The sequence below is a fragment of the Hyperoodon ampullatus genome, assembly GCF_949752795.1.
Source record: "Hyperoodon ampullatus genome assembly, chromosome: 11".
In the NCBI taxonomy this organism is placed as follows: Eukaryota; Metazoa; Chordata; class Mammalia; order Artiodactyla; family Ziphiidae; genus Hyperoodon; species Hyperoodon ampullatus.
Window position 1 is genome coordinate 97,119,388 of NC_136924.1, and position 23,661 is coordinate 97,143,048.

Genomic DNA, 23,661 nt, shown 5'->3' on the forward strand with positions numbered 1-23,661 from the left:
GAGGGAATGACGTGAAAGGAAAATCAGAGTGGAGTCGGTATTGCTAAGAGAGCTCTCTAAAATGGCATTATTGCCTGGAATGTCTTTCTGGAGCTGGAATGGCTGAACCATATGCTGTGCTCTAATCACTGGTTGTGGGGAGAAGGTGGGCGTGAAAACATGGCCACAGGCAGCCGTGATCCACGTGTCAGAGGCAAGTGGAGGGGCCAGCCAGGATGGCCAGCGGAGCCCTGGAGGCCAGCCTCAAACCCCAGGTGGCACCTTCAGGGGATGGTGGCTCCTGGTCAGTGGCTTGACAAAAGCTTTAGGCTGACTCTGAATCTGAGCTACCCAACTCACAGTTGTGTGAATGTGAATTGCTGTCGAGGAAAGGTGGACGTTGACTGAGCATCCCCGTTATCACCTGCTCAGGTAGGCATCAGGATGGTCTCCGGCTGTTTAGACGTGCACACGGAGGTTTCCAGGCCTTCCCTGGGGTGTAGAGGCCTGTTCTCAGTTCTGCCCTGGGCGGAAAGGCACAAGGGGAGAGGGATTAGCAAGACTGGGGACCAAGGAAGGAAGCCCGTCCCCTGATACCCTGAGCTGGAGGCCCCCCACCCGCCGTCACACCACCAGCACGACTGCCCACCCCTGCCCCTCTGTGTTGTCCCCTGCCTTCCAGATGCTTCAAGACCCAGCTTCAGGTTTAATTCCTCCTGAAGCCACTTTGACTTTCCACCTTTCTGGTCTCCCTCAGTATAGACCAGAGCCCACAGTCTAGAAACAAATTATGGAATCTTTACTTGCTGGTCATAATTGCGTTTCCTGCACATCAGCGGTATCTTCACAAAGAGATGATACATTTCTTAAGCACGGGGACCCAATGTCCCAGTTCTACCGAAACTGCCTGGCAGAGAGCTGGGCACATAGCGGGCTGCTCCACAAGCTGGTAACTGACCAGAGGTTCTGTTTCAAGAGACCAGGAAGAGCTGCCTTTTATACATTTGTTCGTTCATTCATTCATTCATTCGGCAGGGGCTAAGGGCTGAGCTGGATGTATAAGGTGTGATTTCTGCTCACGCGGAGTTTAAAATGAAAACATACGAACAATGATAATAACCACTTTTTTGTTGCATACCCGTAGTCTAATGACTGTCCGGGTGCTTTGCACATGTATCTCTCATTCTCATTCCATCCTACAAGTTTGGGATTCTCCTTATTTTACAGTTGAAGAAACAGGCTCAGAGGCCTCAGAGCCAGCACGTGACAGAGCTGAGGTGTCAGCCCAGGTGCCCTGAAGGGCTGCTCTGGGGGGCCAGGGGGCAGCAGGGGCATGGGGACCCTTCAAGGGCCCTGGAGTTGGTGGCCCTTTGGTCAGAGGTTGCCCCTGCCCTGCACCCACTCTTGGGCTGTCCTTGCTGTCTTCTTGAGGGGTGTGAGGGCTGCCAGGTGCCCGCTGGTCTTGCTGCCTCAGGAGGGACCCTGAAGGCTAAGCCTTTGGCATGAATTCAGGCTGGCTCTCCAGGCAGTGCCCCACCCACCCTGCCCCCCGGGTGCCACCCCTCTCCGCTTGTCTGGGAATCATGAGAGATTATGACGGCCGTCATCGGGAGGAGTTCCTGCTGGTGGCTACGTGTGTGTGTGTGCGTGTGTGTGAGAGAGGGAGAGAGAGAGAGAGAGAGAGAGAGAGAGATGGGGACACCCCCAGCCCTGTGGCCAGCGTGAACCTGGCTAACTAAGCCTGTGAGGAATGACCGGGGTGAGGGGACAGCTGTGGGGAGATGTGGCCGCGGTCTTAGTTAGGGTCGCCCTGGTGTCCCCGCCTCAGTGCCTCAGTTTCTCCGGGTCCCCCGGGTTTCCCATCCTCTGAAGCTGCTGTCCCCCTTTGTCCTTGCCTCACACAGGTATCTCCCTGCTCCCTGGGTCGCCACGCCGGCTGTGCCCCCGGGCAGTGGTCAGAGGGGGCCAGGGCCCCAAACACGCACAGCAATGCCTCCAGGTGCCGCGTCCCGGAGCCCGGGGTCTCCAGGGCAGTCTCACCCGATGTTCCAGCCAGGCGTACGGTGGAGAGAGCTCCCCAAACAGCTCTGTGAGTACTGGGGTCCCCAGGAAGCCTGTGGACTGGGGGGTCCCTCCACCTGGGAGGCAGGTGTCGGGGGAGGGGTTTCTGTTAGGACCTTATCCTCTCCTGTCTCTCCGAGTCATGGTGACACAACTGTCCCAGCAGCGCCGGGGCCCTCTGGTCAGAGGAGGACCCGGAAGGCGGGCGTGTGAAAGGCCAGGGGGCCCCGCCTGTTGGTCTGCAGACTCCCCAGCTCCCCTCCCTCAGGTCGGAGGAACCAGACCTCTGCTGGGGCGGCTCCGAGGCTCTCTCCTGTGCCTGGCGCTTCATCTGGTTGCCCAGGTGACTTCTCAGGTGGCTGCAGAGGCAGCTGGGTATCAAAGCGGTAATAAACAGGGAAACACCCAAAGGGGGAGGCAGGTCCCTCCCCGCACTCTGCCTCGTGCTTCCTCCTCCTCCGCTCTCAACCTCCCACCTCGGGGAGCAGACAGGAGTGGACCGCCGCCGTCTCTGGCAGGGTCCTCGCCAGTGGCTGGAGAGGGTGAGGTGGGGGCTGTGAGGGGCAGAGTGTACAGTGAATCCCCGTGGGGTGGGGGCAGGGGTGGGCCAGGCGGCTAGAAATCGGCCTTTGTTTCAATGGATCCAGAGAACCTGCCAGTGAGTACTGCGTGTTTGCAGGAGGGCCGCACATCTGCAAGGAGGAGGGGGTGTCGTGGTGTGTGCGGGGCGCCGCGTGTCAGAGCGCACTCGGGTGACGCGCGTGTGCATAGTGTGTGCGGGCGTGTCTGCAGGGAGGCCGAGTGCGGGATTTTACGCACGCGCGGGAGCGGGCGTGGGGCTCGGGGCGCGAAGGGAGGCGGGCGGTGGGATGCGTGGTGTTGACGCCGCCTATGCATCCGGGTACCTGAGCGTGTACGTGTGCGTGGGTGCCGCAGCGGCGGGCGGCCGGGTCCGGGCTGCGCCTGGTAGGGTGTGGAGGCGTCGCGGGCCTGTCGTGGCCAATGAACTGGGGCCCCTCTGTCCTTTCCTTGGGGCCGGGAGGGCCTGGCTTCCAAGTCCCTCTCCCGGGGTCCAGAGCGCAAGGTCAGCCTCCCGCGCCTCTCGCCCCTCCCTCACTGGACCTCGCCGCCCGTGACCTGTTCTCTCTGGCCAGGTCATCAACAACTATCTGGAGGCCAGCGAGCTGCTGTCCTGGGAGCCCCGTCTGAGCCGCATGCACTTCCACGACAACCAGAGGAAGGTCGACTACGTGCTCGTCTACCACTACCGGAAACGGGGGGCGCACCCCGGCCATGGCTTCCCTGGCCACTCGCTGGCGATCGACTCTAATGGCGAGACGGGCAAGGACCCCGCCGCGGGGCCTCCCGGTGACATTGAGCCGGGGCCGCTCGACGCCCTGGAGGAGGAGAGGAAGGAGCAGCGGGAGGAGTTTGAGCACAACCTGCTGGAGGCCGGGCTGGAGCTGGAGAAGGACTTGGAGGTGAGGCTGGGCGGGTGGCAGAGGGTACGGGGTGGGATGGCTAAGCAGGCTGGGCTCCTGCAGGAAGCCTTGGCTTTGTTCTGGCGTTTGGCATTGATTTTTTTGGGTTTTTTTTCTGGTGGGCAAACCAGATTTTCTTGCTCAAGGACTTGAGGAAGAGCTTTGGGATCCCAGGTGCTGGTGCTGGTGCTGGCGGTGGGGTGCCCATCTGCTCTGTGGAAGCTGGCTTAGTTAGAGACAGAAGACACGACATTTCTTGCTGGCTCGGCATTCTCTGGCCTTTGTAATGGTTTCCTTCGAATGAAGACCTAGTTTGCCTGTTGAATTTTGGATTAAAATTCCTGTATAGAAGAACGACATTAGTAAGGAACGTATGGGAATTCCCTGGCGGTCCAATGGTTAGGACTCCACGTTTTTCACTGCTGAGGGCGTGAGTTTGATCCCTGGTCAGGGAACTAAGATCCTGCAAGCTGCGCAGCCAAATAAATAAATAAATAGATAGATAGATAGATAGATAGATAGATAGATAGATAGATAGATAGATAGGAAGGAAGGAATGTGTTTGCCTAGGGCCTTCAGGAAGTTGGTTATTTGGGAACTGAACATCAGATACATTTTATCAGCTTGTGAGCTATATGTATTCTGACCTCTGATCAGTAGCCAGCCTATGGAAATCCATTTATCTACATATTCGTCTGTCTGTCCGTCCGTCCATCCATTTTGTCACTCACTTCTCCATCCATTTCTTCACATCATACGGTCCTTTAAAGATGACCTGCCTCGCCATCCCATCCAAACTCATCTCCTACCCCTCCCACACTCCCGTGCTGGCTCCAGCCCATGGGCCTTAACTGGGTTGTGTGTTGGTCACTGTTAACTTCAGGGCCTTTGCGCTGGTTGTCCCCTCTGCCTTGGGCACCCTTCTTCAGACCTGTGCATGCTCAGGCCCTCACTACAGACTTCTGCCCGAATGTTACCTCCTTCCAGACCTCTTCCTTGACCGTCTTAGGGGAAGTACTCCCAGCCCTATCATTCTGTTCCTTGACTCTGCTTCGCTTTTCTTCATCGTACTTAGCACCTGAAATAACATGGTAGATTTGTTTATTTTTTAATCTGTGACCCTACTGGCTCCATGAAGGCAGGGGTCTTGTTTGGTTCACTGCTGTATCCCTAGCACCTAGGACAGAGTCTGGCACATAGTAGGAGCTTAACCAGTGTTAGTTGAATAAATAAGTGATGTCCGTGAGTCTCAGGTTCCTCATTTGCAAAATAATAGACGTCCTGCAGGATTGTAGTTTTATATGCCCCCTCATTAGATGGGGCAATGGAAACATCTAGCACAATGTCTGGTATGCAGTCGATGCTCAATAAGTACTCATTATGATTATTGAAAAGGGTGTCATGCTGAGGGGTGGGGTGACATTCTCATCAGAAACCTGTTTTGTGAGATTCCCATTAATGCCATCCCCAAACTGGAAGGGACCCCCAGAGGTCATTCACCCATTTTTTATGTGGCCCGGCTCAGACCCCTTGGGCGGACCTGTGCTGCTCATCCAGACTCTTAAACCAGGAGCCCCTTCTCTCATTATTCTTTGCACCCCTGTAGGGACGTTGTGCTCTTTTAGGGCTACTCGGGGTTCCCTTGCTGTGGGAATGCTGACTTTGTCTTTTGGAAACCCAGAGCTTGCTGGGTGCCTCTGATTGGGGTCTGGTGGGAAGGTTTCTTGAGGTGGCGGCGTGTTTGGAGGGCCGTACAAGGAGCTCTGGACACCACCACCACAGGAGGCTGCACCTTCTCTGGGTGTCAGGGAGTCAAGCAGGCTCAGGGAGCGGAGGTCTGGGCCTCGTGTGGCTGCTGAGTTGGGAGACAGCAACCTGCTCCAGAGCTGGACTCTGGAGTCTGAGTCCAGATGTTCACATCCCAGGCCTGGCATCTGCCAGCGTCACGACCTTGGGCAAGTGACTCGACCCTTTCGAATCACAGTTTCCTTGTCTGTAAAAAGGGAGAAACAATACATTCTTCATTGGTTTGGGGTGAAGATGAAATAAGACAACAAAGTAAAGTATCTAGAATAGGAACAATGGGTGTTACTGCATTGTTATTATTGAGAGTTGCCAGATTTAGCAAATAAAAACTCAAGGTGCCTAGTTAAATTTGAATTCAGATTAACAGCAAATAATGTTTTTAGCTTAAGTGTGTCCCATGCAATATTGAGGACATACTTGTACTAAAAAATTAGTTGTTGCTAATCTGAAATTCAAACGTAACTGTCCTGGTAACTCCTCCTACTGCTGCTAGTATCGCCGCTGTCTTTGCTGCCCTCCAGCGTGATTCATTTTGGTTGCTACTGGATTTTCCTGGCTTTGGCTGGAAATTAGGAGGGCCCAGAGCTAGCTCTTAGGACTGACTAGTGTTAGGTGGGGCTGCGGAGTGTGTCCTGGACTGTTGTTCCTGGTGTGTACCCACACAGAGCACCTCCCTCCTGGCCCCTACCCCGGGCTTCAAGGCTGACTTACCTGTTCTTTCTTGGGGCCTTTCCAAGCTACTCAGCCTTCCCCAAGTCCCTTCTGTCATCAGGGCCTCCACCACTCATGTAGCCGTTGTGACCTACCGTCTTGCAGTGTTTTTTTTTTTTTCTTTCTCTTTTTTAAAAATTAATTATTCTTATTTGCTTTGGCACCTCTGATGCAGAGTTGAGTTAATTACAGTGCTCAGCCATGGTGCATTATTATCAGTGTTCTGCAAAGGTCCTTCTTGTGACTTTTTTTTTTTTTTTTTTGCGGTACCCGGGCCTCTCACTGTTATGGCCTCTCCCATTGCGGATCACAGGATCCGGACGCGCAGGCTCAGCGGCCATGGCTCATGGGCCCGGCCGCTCCGCGGCATGTGGGATCTTCCCGGACCGGGGCACGAACCCGTGTCCCCTGCATCGGCAGGCGGACTCTCAACCGCTGCGCCACCAGGGAAGCCCTCTTGTGACTTTTTAAAATACCCCCAGCCCTTCAGTCTTCACTGCCTGCCCCTTCCACAGGCAGTCATTCCAATGCCTCGTGTTTCTGGGCAATGCATAGTGTTATTTTCACTGTATGCAATTTTTTCTCATTAAAAAAACAGACGTTATTGTTTAGAACAGTTTTAAGTTTACAGGAAAGTTGGACAGAGAGCTTCCCTGTCCCACACACCCAGTCTCCTCTGTTATTAATATGGTACATTTGTCACAACGAATGAGCCGATACTGATACACCGTCATTAAGGAAAATCCCTCCTCTGTTCAGACTTCCTTAGATTTTACCTTCTCTCTTTTTCTCCTCCAGGATCCCAGCCCAGATCCCACAATATATTCAGTGTCATGTTTCCTTAGGCTCCTCTTGGTGGTGACAGTTTCTCGGAACTGTATGCAGTTTTGATTTACATAGAGGAGCTCTGTTTTACATCCCATTCTGCTGCTTTCTTTCCCCCCAGCACTATATTTTTCAGACCATTCACGTAGTGCACGTGCATCTAATCCCTTTTTTCTAACCGATGAGCGCTTGTTTACCTAGTCGCTCCCCGAACGATAGAGAGCACCCAGTCGCCACCCAACGAGGTTGCGAATGAATTGTCACCTCCTTCAGGGCAGTGTCCCATGATCTGCTCCATCTCTCCCCCACCGGCCCCCGTGCCATGTTGGTGCTAAACCCTGGTTAGAGCTGGAGACCGTGAGGGTCTAGACAACTTTCTCGGGGCCTGTTGGGGTCTGAACTGTTCTTCTGTGCATCAGGATGCTCAGCCTCTGGCCGTGAGCAGCAGCCTGGACCTGGCCCCTCACGGGGGCAGGGACATTGCTCGGCTTCCCCTGGTGGCCGTTCGGAGAGCGGGTGCAGTGGCCCCACCTGCGCGGCTGTCTCCACTCTTCCGGGCTGGACCGCCTCTTAGGCTCTAGTTTCACTTTGAAGACAAATGGAGAGGAAATGGGTTTCTATCAGACACCCGTGGAGAATATTCACTTAACCTTACAGACTGAAAGAACTCTGTGGCCACCAAACTCTACTTGATTGAGTGTCGTGTGGAGTTCATTTCGACCCTAGTTGGTAGCTGGCCGTGCTTTAGGCAGGAGGAGAACTGACGTGTCCTTTCCTTTTGTTGTTTCACTTTTCATTTTGTGTACGTGTTGCCATGTATTGACAAGGTCCATGTTCATATTTTAAAGACTATTCAATATTTATTGGATGACTAAACCACAGTTGGCTCTGTTTTCTTACGTTTGGTCATTTGATTAGAATTTCATCTAAAGACCTCACTGGAGGGACTTCCCTGGCGGTCCAGTGGTTAAGACTCTGCGCTTCCACTGCAGGGGGCATGGGTTTGATCCCTGGTCGGGGAAGTAAGATCCCGTATGCCACGTGGCGTGGCCAAAAAAAATTTAAAAAATAGAGACCTCACTGGAGGTGCCTGGGGATGACAGAGACCCCTGCAACCTCACTGCCAGTTCGGATAAATGAGGGCCCCCTGTTTGGAGTTGAGCATCACTGCTGAATGGGAGGCTAATGCAAGCGGTTGAGGGACTTACCCAGCGTCGAGCCTCCAGACAGGCTGTAGAATGGATGGGCTGAACAAGGCTCCTGTGACTCACCTCCTCCCGGGCGCTCCCAGACCTCCTACCCTGAGTGAGACTGAGCCCGAGGGACAGAGGCAGAGACTCAGGTGGCACCAGGGGGAATCCAGAGCCAGGAGCGAGCCCCAGAGCCTGGAGCGTGCGATGCACTTGGTGGGCCTGGAGGTCCTGCTTGTGGGCTTGGCAGTAAAGACCTTCTCCCAGCCTGCAGGCCTGGAAACTCCAGCAGGCGTGGCCCCAAACTTCATCTCTGTGAGCAGCTGACGTTCCCAACTGGGAGTGGAGAGAGGGCATCGACACGGAGACCAGGCGGCTCCCGCTCGGCGCTGGTCTCCTGGGATTACGGCGCCAGAGGACCCATAGCAGGAGCTGCCTTTAATCAGCACACGGTCCTGCATGTCCGGCAGCTCTGTGGGCTGCTTTGGGCAGAGTCAGGCGTAGAAGGGGCGCAATGCCAGCTGGGAAGTCCTGGAAGCCCACAGCTTCATTCAGGAGGCAGAATTCTCCTCTCTGACCTGGTGTCGGCTGGCAACCCAGGAATGACCAAACCCCTCTCTCTCTGCGGAGAGGAGACCCCCTCCCGCCAAGGCAAAGGATGACTCTGACACCTGACTCCTCACCCTGTAGCCCTGACGCCTTACACGTCAACCCAGATTACTGTGCCGGCTCAAAAGGAGTCGTCTAGGGGACCTCTGAGGTGTGGGACATTGTGACCTCCCAGTGGGGCTCATTTAGGGGAGAAGCTGGCGGGCTGGGAAAATCAAACGCTGCCTCACTCTCTTCAGACCAGAGGCTACTGTTTCTTGACCTTTGTCATCACCCCTTCTCAGGGAAGGGTTTTTATACATCGGATTAAACAGCTGATGGGCACCTCCGTCCTCCTAGGCCCTTGGACAGTGGTAGGGCAGCTTTGGGAAATTGCTCTGTCTTAGAGTGTGATTTGGTCTCTGGCTTTAAGGAAGGAAACTGTCTCTCCCGAGTGCCTTCTGTGCGTCTCATAACGTGGGATCCTGCGTCCACCTGTGCATCCTCTTTGAGTCTCCGTGAATATCCCGCAAGGTGGGCGTGAGTCCCATCTTTTCGAGGAGAGGAGGAGACAGGCTGGGAGAGGCTAGCGACTCAGCCACGGTGACATCTGCCGAGTGATCCAGCTGGGATTTCAACCCCGGCTGAGACCTTCTGGGGGCTTTGCCATCCCAGGGAGAAGTGACTAGCCCTTGATAGCAGTTTCCTATTTTTCTTTCCCCAGAGTTCACAGTGGTTCTCTGCAGGGGCCTGGAGATACTGACCTAGAAAAGGGGACTGCTTTAGGGGCACCTTTGCTTTGTCCTCTGTTATAGGGGCACAGGGTGGGCGCAGAGCAGTGACCACCACCAGTCTGGGCCTCTTGCTCTCCTGAAGGCTGCGGTGGCCTCCCCGAAGGGCCAGGCCAGCCCGGGTGACCATTTCTCCTTTTATGGTATCAGTTTGCAGCCCTGCAGATGATAGACACTCAGACCTGCACTGTCTTCTCTCTTACGTGTATAACCTTCCTTTGCTGGGAAAACTAGGATGTAGGAGATTCCCTAATCCTTAGGAAAACCGTGCTGCTTGCTTTTCTAGGGTGACAGCGTCCCCTGGAGGTCTTCCTGTCCCTCGCTCTTCCTCAGGCCCCAAGCAGGCTGCTGGGCGCTGGAGTGAGGGGAGTGGTGTATATCTATGGGCTGGGGGTTCCCACACCCCTGCTGACGCCATCATAAGACTAGTCTGTTTCCTCCTCAGGAACGGGATAGGGGTTTGTGTTCTTAAGGAAGCTACAGGAGTGCAGGGAACGTGGCATCTAATCACGCCCCAGTTCATCCCGTCTCCTGGCGATGCTGCTGCGCTCTCATGGGTGTGCGTGGCAGTCCCGCAGCTGTTGACTTGCACTAATGACTGGGGAAAACACGATGATTTCCCCCTGGCTTTGGATGTGTTCCTGTCTCACTTGCCCCACTCTGAAGCCGTGTGCTGGAGCCCAGGGCGTCTCACCTGCCTCTTTCCTGCCCCAAGGGAACTTCAGAGAACACAACAAAGACAGCTGCCGCAGCCCCTGCCCTCAGGACCGCACAGCTGAGCAGAGCAGAACAGAGCTGGGTGGACCTGGTCTCCTAGGAGAGGCCTCCAGGCAGCCTGGGGGTGGGGATTCAGAGAGAAGCAAGGAGGGCAAGTCAAGGCCCCCAAACCTGGGTGAATATCAATTTCCTTTTTCAGAGTTTGTAATTAAAAAATGAACATTCATGAGCAGCATGGAGGTGCCTTAAAAAGCTAAAACCAGAACTACCGTATGATCCAGCAATCCCACTCATGGGCATATATCCAGAGAAAACTATAATTCGAAAAGATACATGCACCCCGTTGTTCACACACAGCAGCACTCTTTACAATAGCCAAGCTATGGAAGCAACCTAAATGTCCATCGACAAATGAACGGATAAAGAAGGTGTGGTACATATATACAATGAAATACTACTCAACCGTAAAAAAGAATGAAATAATGCCATTTGCAGTGACATGGGTGGACCTAGAGATTATCATATTAAGCGAAGTAAGAAAGACAAATATGTGACATCACTTCTATGTGCAATCTAAAAAAATGATACAGGTGAACTTGTTTACAAAACAGAAACAGACTCCCAGACATAGAAAACAAACTTATGGTTACCAAAAGGGATGGAGGGGGAGATGAATGAGTTTGGGATTAACATATACATAGTTCTATCTATAAAATGGGTAAACAACAGGGACCTGCTGTAGAGCACAGGGAGCTATACTCAATATCTTGTGATAACCTATAATGGAAAAGAATCTGAAAAAGAATATATGTATATGTATAACTGAATCACTGTGCCGTACACTTGAAACTAACAGCATTGTAAATTAACTAATCTTCAATTATAAAAAAGAAAAAAAATTAACATTCATTATTCTTATTTTATGCTCGTGGTGTCCCCACTGGGATGGTTGGGCCATCTCTCATCCCCTTGATGTAGGAACAGAGGTCCCTTGCCAGGCTGCTGGGGAACAGGGCTGTGCCTGGAAACCGGGTCTCCTACCTCCTGTTCCCCCTCCCTTCTTACAGCGACTCTGCAGGGTGGTGTTTGGCTTACATGATCCCCCTGCCATGCAGACACATGCTGCCCAGGTTATCAAAGAAATGGCTCTGGTGAAAAGCGGGCCAAGGGTTTAAACAGAGTTAGAAGGAGCTAGGGGCTGGCTCTTTCTCAAGTCCTTTACGTCCGGGTGTCTTTTATCGATCAGTGAGCTTCTAGCAGTCCTAGGATTCCTCAAAAGTGGCTGGAAAGGGCTTCCCTGGTGGCGCAGTGGTTGAGAGTCCGCCTTCTGATGCAGGGGAAACGGGTTCGTGCCCCGGTCTGGGAAGATCCCACATGCCGCGGAGCAGCTGGGCCTGTGAGCCATGGCCGCTGGGCCTGTGCGTCCGGAGCCTGTGCTCCGCAACGGGAGAGGCCACAACAGTGAGAGGCCCACATACCGCAAAAAAAAAAAAAAGTGGCTGGAAGGAGGTTCTGGGCTTTGATTATCCCATTTCCCCCTGTGGTAGCAGAGGGCAGGCATCAGTGGTTGACCTGCTGAGGGCTTCTGGCCTGCACACCCCTTGGCCTGCTTGTGTTTTGCTGGTTTTCTGTTACCAGGGGCAATCAGTGAGGTACCCGGACATGGGGTCATGGGATATGTGAGCTGGAAGGGCTTGGAATTTCTCTCAATTCCGTAAGAGAGTGGGAACCGAAGTCGAGAGGATGTGACTTGTACAAGCTCACGCTGCTAGTTCCATCTTCGGCAGATGAGATCCTGATGGCAGGGAGTCTGTGCGGACAAATGAGTCGTGCGGGAGATGACCTCCTCCTGTTAGGTCCATCTTGCTTGCAGCCGAGTTGTCGTCTTCCTGGCAGCAGCCTGGTGTCTCGGCCTCCTCGTATGACTGTCGGTGTCCGTGGCTGGTGCCTGTTCTGACTTAACACTGCGCTCTGCTGGGGGTTCAGTATTTTGTGTGTCACTCCTGCTCCTCTCATGTACATCAGTCTCTGTATCTGGCGAAGAGAGGGTCAGGGGACAGCTGGTCCCATCCTGCTGATCTTCCCTCTTCACGGCAGTGCTAGATATTTCGGTCTCTGAGACAAACGTGGAGAAAGAAGGCCTTTCTCCACTGGTCGTCTGATAAATTCAAGGTTTTTGTGAGCCAGGGACCGCTTGGCTAGTCACTTCAGCTGTAAAGATGCCCAAAAGGGAAGCAGCTGCCAGAGAAGACCCGCCGGGCTCCGTCTCTGGCCTCCCCTCTCCTGCCTCTCCCTTTAGCAGACGTTCACCTCCGAGGTGGGGCTGAGGCCTCTAGTCTGCTGGGCGAAGCAGACGTGACCACGGAAAGCCACACGGTCAGGTCTAAAAGTGCAGTTACAGAGGTGGGAAGAGAGTGCTGGGAGAGTGACCCGTGGCCTGGGTGACCGGGCGAAGTTCCACTCCTGCCTTGAAGCTCTAGACTGAATCACCTTCCCTCTCCCTGCCCCCAGATGCTTGGGGCCCAGCAGACCTGAGTGTGCTGTGTCTGCTACTTTTATCAACGCTCCAGGGAAGATTCGCCCTCTGCAGGCTGGGACGCTGGGGAGGAGGGTGCAGGTTTGGAAGGCTTAGCTGACCTGGGTGTTGTATGTGGTGAGGTCTTTCTTGGAGCCTTTGAGGTCTGGAGACACCATTGGTTATATCCGGTGCTTGATCCATGGTGAGGATGTTCTGGGCCACCAGCCTTATGTGTCCCCCTCTCTTCACTGCAGACTGTTTTCTCAGTGTTCTCAAAAATTGCACTGATGAAGTCAATTTTCTCAATTTAAAATTGTTCTTACATGTCTTTCCCTTCAGCCTTTGGGAGCTGTTAGCACCTGGCTGCCAGTGTGTACTTGGTGAGGGCAGAGGATGTGGGTGAGAAGGAGAAGAATATTAATGGGAAAACTTAGAATTGGCCCATCATGTTTAATTTTGCATTTGATTTTGGTGGTGATTTTCTGTTTCCTATCCTATGAGTTCTTCCACTAAAATTTTTCCTGGTTTGAATGTTGGAATTAAGCATGTTGGTGTTTTAAGGACTTTCGTGAAGGGTTCTGCAAGGAACGCTGTGACCTGGGCGTGTCGTCCCAGCTCCTGAGGGACCTCGCGGCCCGGCCTGCCCTGGCGTCGGGAGCAGACAGCCCCTCGCTGTGTGTTCTGCTGAGAAGCCCGACTTTTCTGGATGAGCAAGGGGTGAGTGGATGGCGAGTCTTGAGTAGGGCCGTGGCCTTTGCCCAGGGGAGATCATGCGCCTGTTTGCATCCAGGCCACAAGCAAAAGCGACGGGGCCCCCGATGTGCTCCCTGCCTCCCCTGTTCTGTGCATCGGGACTGCAGGGAGGACAGGCCGAGGGGACAGCAGGAGCAGAAGGAGGGAGAGCTGGCAGGATTGTCAGCCGTTGGCCAGCCACGTCACTGTCTTCTGAAGCAGACGTGCCCGGTGGAAACCCCGCCCACTCTCGCCCTCGTCCCTCCTCCTCGCCCAGGAGGTTGGCTGAGGCCAGAGTGTGTGAATCTCCCCCGAAAGGTTCATGGAAGTGGACATGTACTGCGTGGGGCTCCTGGGGGACTCTGGGTCCGTCCCCACATCTTCCAGAATGTGATCACTGTCCCTCGGGCATCGCTGGTTTGGGAGTCCCTCTGCTGTCTCCCACCCGTGACGGCCAGCAGCCCGACTCTCTGTCCAGCTCCGCAGTCGTGGGGCCAGGGCTGTGGGCCTGGGCTAGGTGACCGCTGGTATTCTTGTAACTGTCCTGTCGTGTTTCCACTGGGGGATGGCTCGCGTCAGGTGTGCTCTCTGAGCTCCTCAAGCCCCCGGGGACTTAACTCATCCACCGGCCCTTGGAGGGTCGAGGTTTCCCAGGCCTGGGAGAGCACCTGCGGGGTTTAGCACCTTTTCAGGATCGGGAAGTCAGAGGAGTGGGATTTGGAGGGTGTGCTGTTGGGTTGTGTTTTCTTTGTCAAGTGCAGACTGGGGAACCACCAAAGGCTTCGGAGTTGAAGCCCGTTGCCCCGGCCTGGGCCGTGTTTGCTGCTGGAGCCCTGCCCATACTGCCCATCCGCAGATGGCGCTGTGTGCGTTGCTGTGTCCTGCGCTCCGGGTGCAGCTGGAGGGAATGCATTCAGACCGACTTGGGCCAGGGCCTGGGAGCAGGACTGTGCTGGCAGAACATTTAGAAGACCAGTGGCTCTGGGTGGGAGTTATCTCCTGCTGTCACCTGGACTTCTGTGGCGGCAGGAGGTAGAGGGAAGAAATCTGGAGCGCAGAGGGCGACGAGCAGGGGTCACGGGCGTGGCCTTTGTGCACGTTTCTTAGCCACGCTGGGCCAATCTTCTCATCTGAGCCGTGGAGCAGCCCCTTCCACGGGTGAAGATACTTCACAGGCTGCAGAATGTCCTAGAAAGAAGTGCCATCACTTCCCCAGGTCTTTGTAGGAATGGTGTGGGCTTGCTTCTTGCATCGGGTTTTCCTCTTTGCCACGGGCCCAAGTTGGCTCTCCCACATGCCACATTTTGCTTTAATTTTCCACGATTTTTACCCTTCCTATGAGCTGGATTGAATTTCCTTTCCATTTTCTGAGTGAATGAACATGCTAATGTGTGGATTAGGCCTCCCCAAAGGGAGGAGGTGCGGAGAGTTTGATGTCTAGTTGGGGGAAGAGATGTAATCACAAAGGCTTAGATGCTGATTGCCTCTTTTGTGGGTTCCTCTGGCCAAAGGATCTCACAATTTCAGTTATTTTAGTACTGTGATCATGATCTTGAATACCCCTGCTTACCTGTTTCATGATAAATAGTAAATAGCCATTTACTATTTACGCTGTTACTTGCTGAATGTTTTTGCTAAGTTGTTCACTTTTTAAACTTAAATTTATTTTAAAAGGAAATACTATATCATTATTATCAATGGAAAACCAACACACCAATAAATAGAAAATAACTACAAAGATAAGCCACAGCAGAAACACAGTAACATCACTAATTTCCAGCTGGACTCAGTTGGCTGCAGAAGGTCTGAGGCGGGGAAGCAGGCTCACTCTCTGTTGAGAAGGAGGCTTATGACGTTGTACACTTGAAACTAACATAATGTTATATGTCAGTTATACCTCAGTTACAAAAGTAGAAGAAAAGCTAAAAGAAAGAAGGAAGCTTAGGTAGTGTCCGAGAGCTTAAAGATGTACTGACATCAAATGGAGACTTGATCTTTGCAGTTAATTGAAAAGGGACTTTCTCACCGTTTAAAAATGTTATCTGACGCTCTGTTGTGTCTGTCCTTCATCTAATGCTCCTTGTTCTTGGGCAGAATTACCAAAACACTTAGTTTTGCGCCCTCTGGAGCTGCACTTCTTCCCAGATAGATTGAAGACTTTGAGAGCAGAGATCGTGTTTCATTCCTCTTTTGTTTGTACAGTGTCTGACACATAGGAGATACTCACGTGTGTTGAATTGACTCAAAGCATAATGTGTAGCAAAGACAGTACACGGTGGAGTGGTTCAGGGGAGGGGACCGTCCCCAAGAGCTGGAGTTGGCAGGGAAGGCTTTCCCAAGAAGAGAGACCCCGCTCCCTTTCCCTGAGCCTTGCTCCCACTCTCAGCAGCCTGGAACCCTGCCCGCATTTCCTTCCCCACTCACCCGCTCTCCACCTTCCGGCTTCTTCTGCAGCAGCTTCCCCAGCCAGGGAGGAAGATGCCATAGCCTTTGGAGCGCCCCCGTCCTGAGGGGAGGGCGGAGGGGAACAAACACGAGAGGAGGGGGTGGGAGGAAGCGTGGGCGGGGGAGACAGACAGACAGACAGACACACGCACACAGGGCGGGCACCGCTGGGGTAAACCTGAGCCCTTTCAGGCTGCCCTCGGGTCCAGCGTTGAGAGGATCGGTGACCCTCCTGGGGAAGAGGTTGAGTCTTGGGGGTTGTTAGCAGCTTTGCCTAGCTTTCTCCCCTCCCTCTCCAGTTCTCTCTTCTTTCTCTCAGCACCTTCCAGCTCTGCCCTTGGGGCAAATCCCACAGCCCAGAATGATTACCGTTGCTGTGGACTTGTTGATGTTTGTGTTTAGGCCAGGCTTGTCTCCATGTGATTATGAAATCCTTCAGAAACAGACACAGACACAATTTCATACGGATCGTATGTCAGGAACTGTCTGCGTGACCAGGGCTATGTCCCCAAGGCCTCTCTGGCCCCGGGACCTTGCCTTCATCCAGTCACCAGAAATCTCCTTCTTGGTGTGGCCAGGAATACCTGTTCTCTCCCTCCTGCCACGGGGGCCGCAGGAATCTGGACCCTTCCCTCCTTGAGCATCGTAATGCTGCTTTTGAAGGTATTAGTCATGACAACAAATACTTTTACTGTGCTCGGTACATAAAGCAGCTCATTGAATCTTTGTAGAAACCCTATAAAAGATTTACTATTACTGTCTTTATTTTTTTAAATTTATTTTATTTTATTTTATTTTTTTTGCGGTACGCAGGCCTCTCACTGTTGTGGCCTCTCCCGTTGCGGAGCACAGGCTCCGGACGCACAGGCTCAGCAGCCATGGCTCACGGGCCCAGTCGCTCCGCGGTGTGTGGGATCTTCCCGGACCGGGGCATGAACTCGTGTCCCCTGCATCGGCAGGCGGACTCTCAACCACTGCGCCACCAGGGAAGCCCCTGTCTTTATTCTTCAGATAAGAAAACTGAGTTTACTTGGTCAAGGTCAAAGAGCTAGTGCCAGTGAGGGATTCAGACCCTGAATCTGAGTCTCAATAACTGCAGCGTCCTACCTCTCTGGGGATAACGCTTCTGCCCTCTGAGCTTGGTGTGGGGGAAGGGGGGTCCTCATTCTCACCATCGGGATTGTCGGCCACCAAAGCACGTTCAGGAGAGGAGCCGGGAGCCTCTGAACTTGGGAGCGTTCTCTCCTTCCCTCTCTGTTCCCTGTTCCGCCCTCTCCGTCACCCCTCTTATCCGCCGAGGAAGGCGGTCATGGGATGGGGGAACAGCTGGATCCCTGCAGATACCTGTTAATTACCCATGGACTCTGTTTGTGGCAGGAATCAGTCTGCTCGGGGCTGCCTCTGAGACAGCTGGGTAGATCTGGACCAGCAAACAGGGTGAGAGGCAGCAGGGGTTCCCAGGAGGGCGAGGCTGGGGACTGACACTGCAGGAACTGGAGAGAGCGTGGGGTAGCCTGGTGTCCAGAGCCACTTTGGACAGTGACCAGTGAGCCAGCGTGGAATGTCAGCCCCCTGGGAGCAGGGTGGGAGGACCCCGACGTGTGTGTTGTGCCCTTTCCTGCCCGTGGGCATCAGGAGGGCTGATGGCGGGACCCGTTTGTCTTGGGTGCCCAGCCTCTCTCTTCTGTGGCTTCTCCCATCTGGTTCTCCCATCTCTCTCCCCCCTTTACATCCACCCTCAGGTTTTTCACTCAGACCCCTCAGGACAGCCGGAGTTCGCAGCAGCTGCGTCTTTAATAGGGATCAAAACCGTAGGTGATGGTGGTGGACTGGGCACCTGCAGATAGAGAGGGCTCTGGAAGTCACACCCGAGTGACCCTGTCCTTTATCAAGGACCACGGTCCCAGACAGGCCTCCTGCCTTCCTTTACCCCCACCTTCAGAAGCCGCTGATGTCAGAGCTTAATGCCCGCACGGCCAGGCAGCATTTGGGATGGAGAGTCCCTTGTGTGCAGAGGCGCGTGCTGGTGCGGGGTGAAGAGGAGGAAGATGTCAGCACACTTGGGGGGGGTCAGTGTTTAGCGAAGGGCACAGAAGGCAGGCGGTTTCTCAGGGTCACGCAGGGCGACCCCCGTAAATGTGCAGGTTATTCCGCATATGGGCACGTGTGGTGGCGAGTGGTTAATCTGCTCACGGCCTCTTGCATTCTGGGTCATTCCCTCCTGCTGTTGGGATGCTCAGGAAATGGAAGAGAATTCTCTGTCTTGTTCCGCTTGGCCAAGCGGAACAAGGCAGAGATGCTGGGATCTTCCTCCCCCAGACACAGAGTGTCCTGCTCTCCAGGACAGAAGGGCTGTGGTTGATTGGCTCTCCCTGCTTCCACTGGTTTGGGTAATCGCACATGATAGGCACAGACCCTGCTGCCTGCATATGTGTGTCTGCACGCAGCTTAGCTGACTTGTTACAGTGACTGACACCAGGAGGGGTAGGGCTGGAAGGTTTCCTGAAGGAGAAAGTTCTGGGGTAAAGTGAGCTTGGAATCCCAGCTCAGCCACTAAGCGATGCCTAAACTTGGGCAGATTGTATGATGTCACCTATCACTCCGGTTTTCTCATCTGATCTATTTGAGCTGTTTTGAAGACAAGTGGCCCATCAGGGGTGCGTGATAGTTGTGAAGGAAACAAATGATTAAATGAGGGGCCATTCGTCAGAGTGTCTAGGGCAGTGCCTGGCACATGTCAGAAGCTCAGCTTAGGGCTTCCCTGGTGGCGCAGTGGTTGAGAGTCCGCCTGCCGATGCAGGGGACACGGGTTCGTGCCCTGGTCCGGGAGGATCCCACATGCCGCAGAGCGGCTGGGCCCGTGAGCCATGGCCGCTGAGCCTGTGCGTCCGGAGCCTGTGCTCCGCAACGGGAGAGGCCACAACAGTGAGAGGCCCGCGTACCGCAAAAAAAAAAAAAAAAAAAATGAAGCTCAGCATAGCTGCTGTTATAGTTCCTTCCTCTCAGGCCCAAAGATCCCTAAACAGCTTCTGTTGTTTTCTGGTCTCCAGGCTGACCTGTCTGTAAATGAGCTGGACTCTCCCATCCTAATTATTCCCATTCCTCTCCTGGCCTGGCTTCACAGACCCATGTCAGGCTCTAACACCTGCTAGCTGTCCACATGCCCTGGAGAGCCTCCTTCAACCAGTTTTTTTCTTTTCTTCTTTCTGAAGTCTCTGGAAAGTTTTCCCAAGGGCTAAAACCTGGTATCAGATACCTCACCAGGAGGCTGACTGGTTCCCAGGAAGACTCACCTGGAATCATAGGGACCTTTGCACGGATAGGTCATCCATCTGTGTGCCCTGGTCTGAGTTAGAAGTCTTGCCTGGTACACGGAACCCCTGTTTATAAAATTCTCATTAAAATTTAAGTATATTAATGTAGCTTGTTGCAGAGAGTCCCTTTTTAAAGTGGATAATCAGCCTAATTGATCTACCCTCTAAACCCAAACTTCCAGACCTCAAGTTGGATGGAAGTGATACACACTTGTACTTTCCTCACTGTGCTTCAGTGAGAAATAAGATGCACCATACCACTCTTTAAGCACCATCTAGCCCATGACCTACCAGAGGGAAAGAAGAGAAATCGCTTCTTTTGCTTGCTTGCACAGTATCTCAAAACTCAGGAGGGAATTTATTCTTGAGATCTAACCTAAGTGCCTCAGAGCAACCACAAGTTGATGAAGGAGCAGGTCAGATGGCACGCCTTTGATTGTCCCCGCTGGGTCTAACGTACATGGGGACTTGTCTCGGGAGCCTCGTTTTGAGACTCCCACGTCCTAGGCAGTGGAGCCAGCAGGAAGATTGGGAAGTATCCTCCTTGCAAGCCCGAGGAGCGGGGAGTCTGGCCGTCTGCAGATCGGAGCTTGGTCTCAGACTCAAGACGGGTCATGTGACTTTCCCCAGCCCTCAGATTTCAGTATTTTCAGTTGGTTTGGGCTCCTCCATCTCCTGTCTCCTGTGGCATCTACGGGCAGGTCAGCTCCCTGTTTCCTGCAGAGTCAGGTGGTCCTTGCTGGGCTGCATGGGGTGTCTGAAGGTCATTTAGGCCATGCCCCTGCCTCTGGGACGGGCTTCCTACGTCCCGGTGCTGCAAATAGCTTCCTGGGGATTTCTCCATCACCTCGGATAATCTCTGCCTACGCTTCATAGCGACAAGGTTCTTTCTAGAGTCTGACTTGACCTTCCCTTGCTGCCGTCTCCACCCTGTGGTCCACTTAGTCCTGGCCTCCAGGGAGGCAGAGAACAGCTGCCGGCCCCGCCCCTGCTCCTTCCTTGTTCTTGTTGGGGTAGCACCTCCATGCATCCAGCCTGTGAATCCCCCAGCAGTTTCTTTGTCACTAGATCACATTGCAAGCTCCTGTCCAAATGCTGTCTGGCCGCTTCCTGTTCCAGGCATCTCCCTCCCACCTGAGTATTTGTGTTTCTGATTATTTAGCCCCAGAGGCAACGGCCGCATTTTTCCAGGTTGAATCTGCTCGTTGTTACTTCCTGCCCGGCTTTGCTAACATCTCCAGGTCCCTTTTGTAGCCGCTGCTGCTGGCTTGCTGGGCCTAGAAACTCGGGTTTTCAGCCTTCGGGAAGCAGACCCTGAAGGGAGTGGGGCGGGGACAGCTGGTTCCCCTGCTGACAGGGGCCCCACCCAGTGTGAAGTCAAGGACTCCCCAGGAGAACATCTGAATTGGTGAGCACAGAAAGCCATCAGTCCCTGCCAGCAGGGAGGCGACGGAGACCAAGCCCGTCCCAGCTGTCCGGCTGGCTCCTGTCTCCTGGGCCGAGAACAAGGAGACGCCTTCCTGCCCTCTCGACCTCGGCTCCGTCCATACAGCTATAACCAGTTCTAATACTCAGCAGAGGAAGCAATGAGCCCCAGATGAAGGAGTCAGGGTCATTTCCTGTCCGGGGAGGGGGTCGGGCCAGGATGGCAGGGGCCACAAGTTAAATGTAGAGCAAGCGTGGATGCGCCCCCGATTCTTTTGGAAAAGGGAGAGTTTATTTTATTTTAGTTTTTTCTATCTGATTTTATTGTCGGCCCTGATGACTCAGAAAGTCAGAGCTGGAAGGGACCTTTGAGAATCTTTCCTGCTTGTCTCAAGGAGGCCCATGGACGTTTGGGAACTTTCTCAAGTCCACAAAAGCATTACCAGTCGTCCTCGGCCCTGTAGAGGGGTGCTGAGTATTAGGTGTGGGAAGCGAAACCTCTCGTGACCAGGAGGGGGCTCAGAAATGGTTGCCTGGAGATGGAAACAACCTAAGTGTCCATCATCGGATGAATGGATAAAGAAGATGTGACACATATATACAATGGAATATTACTCAGCGATAAAAAGAAACGAAATTGAGCTATTTGTAATGAGGTGGATGAACCTAGAGTCTGTCATACAGAGTGAAGTAAGTCAGAAAGAGAAAGACAAATACTGTATGTTGACACATATATATGGAATTTAAGAAAAAAAAATGTCATGAAGAACATAGGGGCAAGACAGGAATAAAGACACAGACCTCCTAGAGAATGGACTTGAGGATATGGGGAGGGGGAAGGGTAAGCTGTGACAAAGCGAAAGAGCAGCATGGACATATATACACTACCAAACGTAAGGTAGATAGCTAGTGGGAAGCAGCCGCATAGCACAGGGAGACCAACTCTGTGCTTTGTGACTGCCTGGAGGGGTGGGATAGGGAGGGTGGGAGGGAGACGCAAAAGGGAGGGGATATGGGAACATATGTATATGTATAACTGATTAAATTTGTTATAAAGCAGAAAAAAAACAAAAGGGGTTGCGTATCAAACGACCCTGGCTTGCCTGCCTCTCTTCATCTGGAGCTTGAAGGCGAAGTTGGGAACCTGGTACCTCTCCGGCTTCCCAGGACTCTGGGTTCCCGTGATTCGGTTGAAATACAGGGGTGTGGATGGGGGTGAGATTGATGCTGCTCCCAGGAGTTCTTTAGAACTTGAGTGGCAGAGGGAACCTGTGAAAATGGAATTCCCGCATCCGTCCCCGTGCCCAGTTCTCTTCCTCCCCACCTCGCTGTGGAGTTTTCCGAGCATGTTGCTAGTTAGGAGGCTTCCTCGGAAGATGCTGATGAATATGCAATGATTTTAAAATTCATCTGGTGAAATAAACAGCTGCAGCTTGAAACAGAAACATACACACTTGTGCTGCTGTGTCCCCCTGCCCCCCGTCTGGGGAAAGCACACACACCCAAACCACGTAGAAACACAGGAACCCACGTGAATGATCCGAAGGAGCGCCGTGCAGAGGAGAAGGGATTCACCATCCTGCAGCCAGATCGTGCCGCCGGGGTCTGCGGGGTCTTAGGAACACGCATCTGGAATCCCAGGGACCTTTGTCTCTCCAGTTTGTGGAGCTCTTTGCAAGAAATGCTTCTGTCTTCGAAGAGGAGGACGAAGGGAACAAACGTGTACGGTCACCGGATTGTATGCCAGATGTACATTCTCTTCACAAAGTTACTATGAAGAGGCGCTTATCGTGAAATTATCATTCCCATTTTATAGCAACAGAGGCTTTCGGAGATTAAGCTGGGACTCCATAGCAGAGCGGGGCACTTTCTGTGATGCAGTGCTGCCACCTTCCTCCCCTGGGGTCTGTGGACTCACCTGCCTGAGGATCTCAGCATCCATGATCTCTGAGGGGCCCTGTGATTTTGGCGGGGTAACTGCTAACTCACCAAGTGCATCTGTTTCCTCCTCTGAAAATGGAAATCATGCAATTTGGCTAGTTGGTTGAGTTGTTAGAATTCGTAATTACGTGAAGCCTGTAGGCCCCTGAGATGAGATCAGAAATGACTAGTAAAGAGGTAATTGCTGGCCTCCTAAGCTGGAAGCAGGGTCCAGAGGGATGGTTTTAATCAGGAGTCTGTTGGTCCCTACTAGGCACGGCCACTGTCAGGCAGGCAGCAGGGGGCTTCTCTCCCACCTTAGTGAAAGACAGCAAGCTTCCTGGGCTGCAGCTTGGTGTTACCTGCTCACCTTTATTCTGTCTTAGAAATGCCTCTTTTAACCCTATTACCACTTATGATCTGCTCGCTCTTCCTCTTCAGCACAAATTTTAAGTGTACAACTTGATGAAGTATCACTAAGTGGATTCACTTGTGTGACTGCCACCCGGGTGAAGACCTTGAACCTTTCCAGCCCTTCAGAAGCCCCCCTTGGGCCTCTGTCCGGTCACGGACCCCCATCCAAAGGTCATGACTCTTCTGACCTTTAGCATCCCACATTTGGCCTGTTTTTTTTTTTCTTTTTTTTTTTGCGGTATGTGGGCCTCTCACTGTTGTGGCCTCTCCCATTGCAGAGCACAGGCTCCGGACGCGCAGGCTCAGTGGCCATGGCTCATGGGCCCAGCCGCTCCGCGGCATGTGGTATCTTCCCGGACCGGGGCACGAACCCGTGTCCCCTGCATCGGCAGGCGGACTCTCAACCACTGCGCCACCAGGGAAGCCCTGGCCTGTTTTTTGAACTTCTGTATAAATGGAATCATACAGTATATATTTTGTGTTTGCTATTTTTGCTCAACATTAAGTGTGTGACATTTGTCTATATTGTTGTCCGTAGTGGTGGTTTATTCATTACTATATGGTGTTTATTTCGTTTTCTTGAACGGACAGTTTTCTATTCTATTGTGGATGGGTTGTTTCCTGTTTTTTTTTTTTAAATTAATTTTTATTGGCATATAGTTGATTTACAATGTTGTATTACTTTCTAATGTACATCACAGTGAATCAGTTATCCATATACATATACATATATCCACTCTTCCT

The 23,661-nt window shown here is 53.0% G+C and overlaps 1 protein-coding gene across 1 annotated transcript in view; it reads left to right on the top strand.

Annotated features, from left to right (window-relative positions):
• Positions 1 to 2,677: 2,677 nt before the first annotated feature.
• Positions 2,678 to 23,661, top strand: part of ANO2 (anoctamin 2) — a gene marked incomplete at both ends in the record, with an annotated part of 323,071 nt that continues 302,087 nt past the window's right edge. Inside the window, 2 exons of the mRNA XM_079714644.1 lie at positions 2,678 to 2,698; positions 3,195 to 3,521. Of these exons, the coding sequence (XP_079570770.1) occupies positions 2,678 to 2,698; positions 3,195 to 3,521 (348 nt within the window). The remainder of the gene's footprint in view (positions 2,699 to 3,194; positions 3,522 to 23,661) is intronic.